This window comes from Priapulus caudatus, unplaced genomic scaffold, assembly GCF_000485595.1.
Source record: "Priapulus caudatus unplaced genomic scaffold, Priapulus_caudatus-5.0.1 Scaffold307, whole genome shotgun sequence".
In the NCBI taxonomy this organism is placed as follows: Eukaryota; Metazoa; Priapulida; class Priapulimorpha; order Priapulimorphida; family Priapulidae; genus Priapulus; species Priapulus caudatus.
Genome location: NW_014577368.1, coordinates 102,626 through 113,420, shown reverse-complemented (window position 1 = coordinate 113,420; position 10,795 = coordinate 102,626). Strand labels below are relative to the sequence as shown.

At 41.8% G+C, this 10,795-nt stretch overlaps 1 protein-coding gene across 1 annotated transcript in view; it reads left to right on the top strand.

Annotated features, from left to right (window-relative positions):
- LOC106808815 overlaps window positions 1-10,795 on the top strand; it is a 27,702-nt gene that overhangs the window by 3,295 nt on the left and 13,612 nt on the right. Inside the window, exons 2-8 of the mRNA XM_014811676.1 lie at window positions 3,430-3,747; window positions 4,224-4,302; window positions 5,108-5,191; window positions 5,526-6,191; window positions 6,477-6,653; window positions 7,035-7,120; window positions 7,614-7,762. Coding sequence (XP_014667162.1) covers window positions 3,449-3,747; window positions 4,224-4,302; window positions 5,108-5,191; window positions 5,526-6,191; window positions 6,477-6,653; window positions 7,035-7,120; window positions 7,614-7,762 — 1,540 coding nt within the window. The 5' untranslated portion in view covers window positions 3,430-3,448. The remainder of the gene's footprint in view (window positions 1-3,429; window positions 3,748-4,223; window positions 4,303-5,107; window positions 5,192-5,525; window positions 6,192-6,476; window positions 6,654-7,034; window positions 7,121-7,613; window positions 7,763-10,795) is intronic.

The following is a 10,795-nucleotide window of genomic DNA, read 5'->3' as shown; positions in this document are numbered from 1 at the left end:
GGCGAATTAGCTTTCAACTGCTACTAACGTGAGATAGAGCGATAGTCTACGATAGCTTGTTCAGTAGGGCTGGCGCAGTGCAGGCAGGTTCCCACACCCCCTGTAGTACACCATTATGGTGGAGTATATGTTTCCATGCCAATCGAATGTTCGCGTGACGTCAGTGCTGACGCTCAGTGTGACGGCTTCAAGTGAGCTAGCACCCCATACCAATCACGCCCACGCCCATCCATGTATGCATATAGGGCAACATCCATAACACATCATTCGAGCCAAACCAAAATAGCGCAGCCGCGTGTATGGCGCCGGGACGTTTCTTCTTGAGGTTGAGTGGCGTTCGAATCCCATCTGTTTATTATTTTTATTTTTCTAGTTGGTTTCTATCTTTATCCATTTAACTTATTTGCTGTTAGTGTAGTGCTTAGTATTAGTGTTAGGCGGTTAGGGTTAGGTGTTAGGTTAGGGTAGGGTTAGGGTTAGGGTTAGGTTAGCTTCGCGCAGTTCGTGCGTGACGTACACTGACTCACGCGAACATTCCGATGGCATGGAAACATATATCCACCTAGTATTATGAGTCGTGTATTTCGCTGATTTTGGGTATTTGAGCATGTTATTATTACGCGTAGAGCCGCTGTTACAGACATGCATTTCAGGGGGTATTGATTGCTTGCATGGTTGCGCATTTTTGGGGGTCTCTGCCCCTATAGAATTTTGTTGATATGGAAACGGGCAGGGGTTAAATTCTTTTTTTTTGTTTTGTGTTCATTTGAACAGCCATCAGTACATAAACGTCACGGTGCAGGTAAGCCAACTTTTGGTTGTGACTCGATTTTGCGGAGAGCAAGTGGCGTTGCATCAGCCGTTCTATGCTGAGTACGGATTTATACGAGCTATAATGCCTCCTAAGAGAGGGAGGTGAAAGGAATCGCGCCGAGCGGATGACGGAGCAGGCTAGGGGGGGCAGGCTGCCTCTTATCACCAGAGATGCAGGGCCCATAGTGGGGCTCATGCAGCCAACAGGCATTACAACAACAACAACAACATCAACTTCTGACAGAGCTACTGTGCAGGATCGAGAGTGCGTAAGCGCGACGCTAGGTCTAGAGGAGTCAGTTCGTCCGGCGAGTTTGGTTGGGACTTCCCGCGGGGAGTTGAATGGTCTTTTCCCGCTGGGGCTGAGTCGGGTACCCCCGTTGGTGATACGTCATGGACACTGGGGCGCTCCTCCAGCCGGCAAGGCATTGGGTAGAAAGGTATATTATCGTCGTTACGTTGCCTGAAATTTTTCTGCCGTAAGTTTGTGTTCGTATTTTGACCTCCGGTTAGGGGGGGAGGAGAGAGTTACCACGCGCTTTCGAACCGCTGTACAAGCGGAAAAAGGCCGAAGCAAAACGGATCGCATCGGTCCCAGTGTAAATAGCGTCCGAGGTGAATGCGCATAACTTCGCAGGGGAGAGACAAAAATATCCTGCCAGTTATGCGCAGCGATTGTGCTTGCGCTATGAGCACAACGGTAGCGGCAGCCACATAACCAATGCTATGTCTGCAAGTGTACGTAGTGCATCGTAGCATTGTGATAGTGATTGGCCTTACAGACACTCCCGGGACTCTGCCTTCAAAGGAGGGAGAATGGTAACGGTGTCTACCGGCAACTACGAGCTCGAAGCCATTCTACTGGACTCACTACAGGCTTCGACCAGATCTCATGGCAAGCCAGGCAACGGCCACGGCTGCCACCATATATAAGGACTCGCTGCGGAGCCAACTGAGTGCTGCTTATTCGTACCAGAACGACCAGGACACCGACCGACGTAGATCCAAACCCTCTGACACTACAACAGAAATGTCAAATTAGAAATCCGTTAAATCATGCAATCTGGCGCGCAACGCTAATTTCGTTTGCAATGCAATATACTACCTCGAAGTGCGTTGGGTGACGCACATGCTGCTACGAGTGTTGTTGCAGAGCAATTGTTTGTCTGCGGTAATTGTTCTGCCTAGTGATGGCAGTCGTAAATGACGGAAGCTCGATTAGTAGACGCATTCTCTGGGGTATTCTCCCGCGGATCGCGGCACAAGTAAATAACCGTGCGTCTTGCTAATGAACGCGGAAACCCACATCGTTCTTCAATTTTAGACACAGGGTATTCGTTTGACCAATAATACGTAAATGCGTCGTAGTTGCTTCTGCTTTCCAATGTTTATATCTGTAGGCCGTGGTTACGTCCGCGATTTCCCCATAGTGTGGCCCCCTAACACAGCCTACTTCATTATCACGAGCGTCCCGTTCCGTGCATTCGTATACGATGGATTCCACGTTCCATTCTAGAATCAGAGCTAGCCGTAAGGCCTACATTGTTACCGTAATACAGATGTTACGCCACGTACTATCTTCCGCTAGCGTGCAGCTGAAGCCGCAGCGCAGCGGCAAGCGATGCCACAGCAAGAGCCTTGCAATACACCGTGGAACAGTCTTAACACTGCGCATGCGCTTAGCCTAATCCACCAATCACTCTTTTAGCTGTGCTTTTTTTCCAAAGACGGTGTCGGGGATGGTGGGAGTATTCCGTCCCCAGGATAAAGCGCAGTAAAATGCGCGACACAAATGGCGTTAGCGCTGTAGTGTGAAGCGGCTCTCAAACGCGATCGCCTATTAGGCTTTAAGGAAAGACTTTAGAACATTTAGTCAGAAATAGCTAAACGAGCCAGGTCAAACAGAGGTCAGGGGGACATAGACATTATCTGCGATAGTTTGGCACCCCGGCCATCATTTTCGCAAATGTGGGGGTACGGCATTTAAAATCGACAGGGGTCTTCTTCAGGGTGTTGCTATACCTATGTAATAAATGTAATAAATGTAAATGTAATAAATGTAAATGTAATAAATGTAATAATGTGAATAATACAGTGTTAGTGTGATCTTGCAATGCGTGACCATTTTTAGAACTAGTATCGTGACGAACGAAGTATAGGGCCCAAACAGGGTGCGCCGATGCAGAAGTAGTGTAGACAGATCTAGTGTAGAATACACAATAATATTCAGTGTAATGTAAGTGACTTTTAGCATACTGTACTCATGTTACAGACACCACCAAGATCATGACTTGATCCCTAACTCTAACTCAAATCCTCTAACCTAACCTTATTCCTTAACCTAATCATAGTCTAACTCTGATTCTAACCTAATCCAAAGCTCTTCATTAAAATATAGGGCCCATTTGCTCCACTTTGCAGTGCCGAGATTAAGGCGAGCCGAGAGGTGTTTGGAATTTATATATGTTATGGGACATGGTCACCAGGAAGATGTGATGATGTGATAATCCTGGAGTAAATATATGGATACTAAATTATGCTCAACTGTTTAATTTGATTGTCTAAGAATATTAGTGTATATTTGATTTTCATTATTCACTCGCTTTTATAATTCAGTTAGTTTGAACCAAGAAGAATGAAGCTGAGTGTCACTGCTAGAGACCAAACCTGTTGTCTTGTTCACCATTTTGGACAAGAAGAAGAGGAATCTCAAAGACAGTTATTTGTGGAATTGGTACGCAACCTCTACCTAGGTCAGTGGGAGATTGCCTCTGCTTGCCATGAGCACCTATGTAAGCAGAGAAAACATCACGGTAAGAGTGTTCACCTTCAAACACTCTTGTGTGACCACTGTGTAAAGATTCCTCAAGCATATAGCAGTACAACAGGCAGAAGCACGATTTCACCTAATGAAGGCAACTCTCTTGGAATAAGGTTTGTGCAAATTGTTTTCATTTGTAATTATTAATTTTACTGTGGGCATGTTCAATTTAACAGACAATTGACCCAGGATACTGGATATCCAAGCAAGAAGTGCATTCTATTACACACATGACTTGCTGTAAAGCACCAAACAATTGTAAAACCAATGCTCATGTGTGCTTGGGGCTTGGGTACTTACAGTTACAGGATAACCATGGTGCAAAATACAGACTGTAATGATAAATAATGAAAACTAGCAAAAAATAATATTAAATATTATAAAATTAATAATAAGTTACTATGACACTTTATCATCATGTAATTGGTGTGCAACTCAAATACTTATAACACCATTACCAACGTCGCATAATAAAAACGGACTGCCACAATATTCTTCAATCGTCTGATAACATCCATTCAAGATCAGGCAATGGCTATTAATTTTTGCTTTTTTATACACAATTTAATTAGTAGGTGCTATTTTACAGCATTGGATCAAGATCAGTACCATCACCACACCACCTATCATGGCTGTGCTTGATGAATCTAAAGAAAACTGGGTTCGAGGTATGCATCTATGCAATTTTGTACTTGTCACAGTGAGCACCGATAAATTGAAAAATGAATTAAAGGAATTATTTTATAAATAAGTGAAAAATCAAGAAAAATATAGCGAAATATAGTTTTACCTAATTATAGCGAACATGTTACTGATTACTTCAGTATAAAACTTACCATGAGTTTATACTGTTATGGTATATAAAATAGCAGATAATGCAGCCACATTCTTTCATATAGTGATAATTTGCTTTTGCAATGGCAATTGCAACCAACAACCAGACAATTTAGTGTGTCTCATTATTTAACGTAGTAGCTCTAGACTGGTATGTACAACATCTCTACTGCCTAATTCAAGTTACCATGTCAAAGTGCAAGGATAGGGTCTCGCAACAAATAAGTGGCATTGTCTAGTAGCCACGTCAACACAATGTAAACAAACATATTTCAATCGTTGTATATTTTTGTGAAAAGACATGTTATTCTTACTTTATACACTTACTGTTATGCAGGCAATACCAGTAAGTACTGTAGTGGTCGGAAAAATACGAGGATGGTCAGGAAGACTTTTCGAAATCCTTGCGTTAAGTTGAACCTGATTTGTCTTTTGTTGGTGTTCATACAGATGTAGGAGTTCGTTTTAGTAACATGCCATGTCAGACATAATACCATGATGTGGACCTGACTGGCAAGCCTCACATAACTATAGCCTAGTAATATAGCTTCATCAAAATATTATCCTATTTTATCATTACTTTATATGTTTGAAGAACAGTGAAAACCCAATGCCATATGAGAATTGTTTTTTCGTAAGATGACTCAATATGGGGATGCAGTGCAGTTCAGGCTAATGCTGGAGCAGACACATGAGTGTGAGCCATCTGCTGCAATCATCAAGGTCAGTCGTATTCACAGTATTCTGTTATATTAATGAGGAAATTTTCCAATTAACGTCGTAGCTTTCAGGAGTGGAGGTATCCGTAAAGGGTCCCCCTAATTAAGTATACCTTATAATAAGGTTACTCGTGAACCATGTGTTAGTTTGGCTTTTGTATGTTGATGGTGTGACCTTGGCTCTGACTCTTGTAGTTATCGTATTGACTGAAAATGTAGCATCAAGCAGGAAACAAGTGTCATCTTGTACCTGTAATGTTGGTATGTCGATTAGTAGTGTTACATCGACCGTTGACACATGGCCATTCTTCTCTCACACAGTTTTTCTCTGTGTTCAGGAAATTTATGACTGCTACTCCTCATTTCATGGAGTTTCTGCTGCTACAAATGCATCACCTTCTAGATTGTCCGAGGAATCTCTGAGTTTGATCGAGAGGATTATCGACCGTGATATCATCTTAGGCCATCAAATTATATGTCGACTGACAGCTCAACAAACTCAGGTGGTGCACAACGCAGCGCTGCAGCACGTTTATCTGCGGTGCATGCGGCGCCATCTGGCGCTCATCAATCGCGCGCAGACTGGCATCTCGGGCGACAGCGCCGCTGTGAACCCATCTTTCTCGTTCGTCTGCAAGTTGTTGTCGTTGCTGAACGCGGAGGTTGCTAGGAGCTGTTCGGAGCCGGTGTGTGAGTTATTCGAGGAGGTGCTCGATGCGACGGAGCGCGTGGGCGAGAGCTCGCTCGCGCACCGGCCAATCGCCGATGATGTGTGCGCGGCGCTGCTGCGCGTTGATGACTCATTCCTCGTCGATGAATACCTGAAGTTGGAGGACGAGCGATTCGGACGGTGTCCACCGCAGCGTGCGCGAACCACGACGGAGCTCACACGGCGAAGCAGCGGTGAAGATAACCCTAACGTTGCATCTGCGTCGCTGGTGTCGTGGCGGGAAATCTTTCTGTCCTGTCTGCGAGGAAAGACGCATTTCTTAGAGGATGTATTGGTGAGTTTAAATTTAAAAGCAAGTGCTGTGCTATATTAACCATTATCATTTGTGGATGACAGTTCATTTGATAACTTGTTAGAGATGGTCGGTTGATCGTGAGTGTTTCTTGTGAGAGCAATATTTTGTTGTAAATGTAAGTAGTTCTTTTATGCCAACCATCATTTGTCATGTTTAGGTTTAAAATTAGAAACAAAAATTTATTGTTGTGCTTTATTAGTTCTGAGAAGATGCTGAGGTTCATTGCCTTGGAAACCTATCACCAGCTTTCTGTTTTCAATAAAGTTGAACTGTCTGGAAAGTGTGCTGCGACATGACTATGAAGCATTGAGGCACCTCCTGGCACCTCCTGCATTTTCAAGACTGCGCCCTCTGGTGGTGTTACTATCGTGGAGGATGTGCGATGACGTGTCGAACTTGACCAAGCTCATAAAAACAATATGGCCACCAGATGAGACACCTGTATGTATGTAGTTATCAAAAATATTTTCAATTTTCAATTTTATTTCATTATTATGTTCAATGACTAAACAAAAAAGATTGTTTATCTAAAATACGTTTTGTTATTTTAACCTTTAATACACCTTTTTTATTACGCTTTTATATATTATTCGTATACCTTATTTTCTTTTACTTTTATATTCTTATTTGTTTTTATTACACATTTTCAAGAGTAGACTTTACATTACAAAATGTTTTAGATAGTGATAGCAGTATTTAATGTGAAGCTAGAAATGAACTGACAAGCACATTGTTTACTATGTCACAAAGCCATGTGATTTTCTTATTAAATGTAGAGAAGTAAATGATAACTAATTGTTTTGCTCATTTACCAACTTTTAGCCCTTGACAGATGCATCATTGCAGAGAGGCGTTGACCGACTGTCCAATGAGCTGGAAGTTATCAACTGGTGCATGTCAAAAATACGGTACCTGCCATCAGCACATTATGTCCAGACTTAGTTGTTAGTGATGAAGCACTGTCATATATACTTGTCTTGATGAATGCTCTAAAAATCCTAAGTAATGTATTATAATAGCTTTTGTTAACTTACATCATGTGGAATCGCTGAGAACAATAATTTCCTTAAGAGATTTCTTGATTGTTTTGAAATTTCTGGTCATTAATTCATTAGCACTAAGCGGCATTAAATCACCCCCCCAGTTATTATATTGAATCAAATGGTGTCGTTTCTCTACTTTCCTGTGCTACGTATTCATTTGAGATAAATGGAACAAATTCCAGTAAACTGTCAGCAACCCAATGATGATGCTAACTGACAAATTCCTGCAAGCACTAAGGGGATTCCTAAAGACACCCTAGCAAGAGCACGAGCTGCAATTATTGGTGTTATAGTTTTGCAGTGCATGCAGGTGAACAGTAATGGGACACCTCACTATTAATCCATTATCTTGTTACAGTACAAGCAAGCTTCCAGTGGCTACAGATACTTACCAGAGGGCACAAAATCTACTGCACTGCATGGAAGATAATTCAGTACTATACGTCCTGCATTACATGGGCATGATAGGAAGAGTTCCACATCGAGACATATACGAGCTATTGAGAGGTAATTGTTTGGGGCCATGATGGTTTTATACAAATCTTTCAGAACAATAGAATGTGTGCAACCATTTTAATATTTGCCCCCAAACAAATCTAGTATGAGTTTTTGTCTCATAGTTTGTATCCTGTATACTAAGGTTCAAGGGGTCATTGTCGTATCAGGTACTACAGATATGTACCCGAGGTAGTTTTAGGTTGTTTAGTATTATGTTTATATGAGGTATGTTTAGGGTTAGGGTTAGAGTTAGGGTTTAGGGTTAGGCTTCGTTAGGGTTAGTGTTAGGGTTAGGGTTACACTTCTGGTGGTACAAGTCTGGTACACTTTGTGTATACATATATGTACCTCGGGTACATATCTTGTGAGTACCTGATACGACAATGACCCTTGAACCTTAGTATACAGGCATACAAACTATGAGACAAAAAACTCTATCTAGTTTTTTTGGGCAAATATTAAAATGGTTGCACACTTCTCTTCTTTGGTTTCTGAAGATTTGTATAAACGATCATGACCCACACAATTACTCTCAATAGCTCGTATATGTCTCGATGTGGAACTCTTCCTATCATGCCCATGTATGCAGGACGGTATAGTACTGAATTATCTTCCATGCAGTGCAGCAGATTTGTGCCCTCTGGTAAGTATCTGTAGCCACTGGAAGCTTGCTTGTACTGTAAACAGATAATGGATTAATAGTGAGGGTGTCCATTACTGTTCACCTGCATGCACTGCAAAACTATAACACCAATAATTGCAGCTCGTGCTCTTGCTAGAGGGTCTTTTTGGAATCCCCTTAGTGCCTTGCAGGAATTTGTCAGTTAGCCATCATCATTGGGTTGCTGACAGTTTACTGGAATTTGTTCCATTATCTCAAATGAATACGTAGCACAGGAAAAGTTGAGAAACGACACCTTTGATTCAATATAATAACTGGGGGGCGGGGGGTGATTTAATGCCGCTTAGTGCTAATGAATTAATGACCAGAAATTTCAAACAACTCAAGAACTCTCTTAAGAAATTATTGTTCTCAGCCGATTCCACATGATGTAAGTTAACAAAAGCTATTATAATACATTACTTAAGGATTTTTAGAGCATTCATCGAGACAAGTATATATGACAGTGCTTCATCACTAACAACTAAGTCTGGACATATGTGCTGATGGCAGTTACCGTATTTTTGACATCCACCAGTTGAAACTTCCAGGCTCATTGGACAGTCGGTCAACGGCTCTCTGCAATGATGCATCTGTCAAGGGCTAAAAGTTGAATAAATGAGCCAGAACAATTAGTTATCATTTACTTCTCTACATTTAATAAGAAATCACATGGCTTTGTGACATAGTAAACAATGTGCTTGTCAGTTCATTTCTAGCGTTCACATTAAATACTGCTATCACTATCTATAAACATTTTGTAATGTAAAGTCTACTCTTGAAAAGGTGTAATATAACAAGTGCCGCAGAGCGACAGCGCTCATCTAACGTCTACTGCGGTGACTCTGGTGGTGGTAGTGGTTGGGATTCTAGTATAACCCTGTTATTCAAATGTGTTCACATACACGCGAAACAGTGGAATGCACAGGGATGGTATCAGGAACCTTCTCAAAAGAATGTTCGTTGGGATCTTATGAAAGTTAGCCACGAGATGGCGCGTACGTTTAAGTGTCTTCAGATTAAGATGGAAGCTCCCATCATACGTAGTAGCAACAACTATCTGCAAGACAGAATAGTAGCACTCATCCATTTACCTACGCAAGCCTACAGGCTGCGCAATAGAGAGCCTGCCACTGTAACCATTAAGGCAAAAACTCCACAGTACCACAACACATGCACTGGCAGTAGCACTGCAGTGGCATACGTTACATGTAACATACTGACAGTACAGAATGCCATATAAATTATACGATTTAGGAGCATAAACCTTCTTTAACCAAATTTAGCTTTTGAAAATTCACTGTGACATTGTAGCCTCATACATCCAGGCATGTATAGATTCTACTAGCAAACCGGCAGTCAAATTCTTTCTAACAGACAGTCAACAAATCCATGTTTAACCCTCTCTCTGAGGGTCAAAAGAAGTATCATCGTGACACTTACTCTTCGCATGTCAGCAGAAAGTAGATTTCATGTCCTTTCAATAATGCCATAAAAATGCTAGGTCACCGCTGAAACAAAAAGTTTTTCAATCGCTCCGTCAGACCATGTCCTCAGAAAATGTCTAAAATCTGCCTGTGCCATTGACTTTGACCTGTGACCTCCAATTTCGGCACAGTGATGGCTTTTTCCTACCATGATGCTATACACGGACTATCACGAGCCTAGGTCGAGCGTTTAGATTTGTGCGCCAATTCTGCATTTCCTCCCTATACCTTAAGTTAAGGAGTGAATGTTCCCCCTTATTTTACACCTCTTGACCTTTGACCTTTGACCCCAGCTTCGACATCCAACTCGTTTTCGCATTACCCCCCGTCCGAATATCGTGACCGTACGCTCGAGCGGTAAGATTTGTGCCCAACTGTTGACGGACGCACGGACGAACGGACGACGGACGCAACGGCGACGTCATGCGATTCTACAAGCTGCATCTGACTATGTCAGTGAGCTAAAAACAAATTAGAATATAAAAGTATAAAAGAAAATAGGTATAGAATAATATAAAAAAGCGTAATAAAAAGGTGGATTAAAGGTTAAAATAACAAAACGTATTTTAGATAAACACATCTTTTGTTTAGTGCATTGAACATAATAATAAAAATAAAATTGAAAATTGAAAATATTTTTTATAATACATACATACAGGTGTCTCATCTGGTGCCATATTGTTTTTATGAGCTTGTCAAGTTCGACACGTCATCGCACATCCTCCACGATAGTAAACACACAGGAGGGCGCAGTCTTGAAAAATGCAGGAGGTGCCAGGGTGCCTCAATGCTTCATAGTCATGTCGCCGCACACTTTCCAGACAGTTCAACTTTATTGAAACAGAAAGCTGTGTTAGGTTTCCAAGGCAATGAGACCTCAGCATCTTCTCAGAC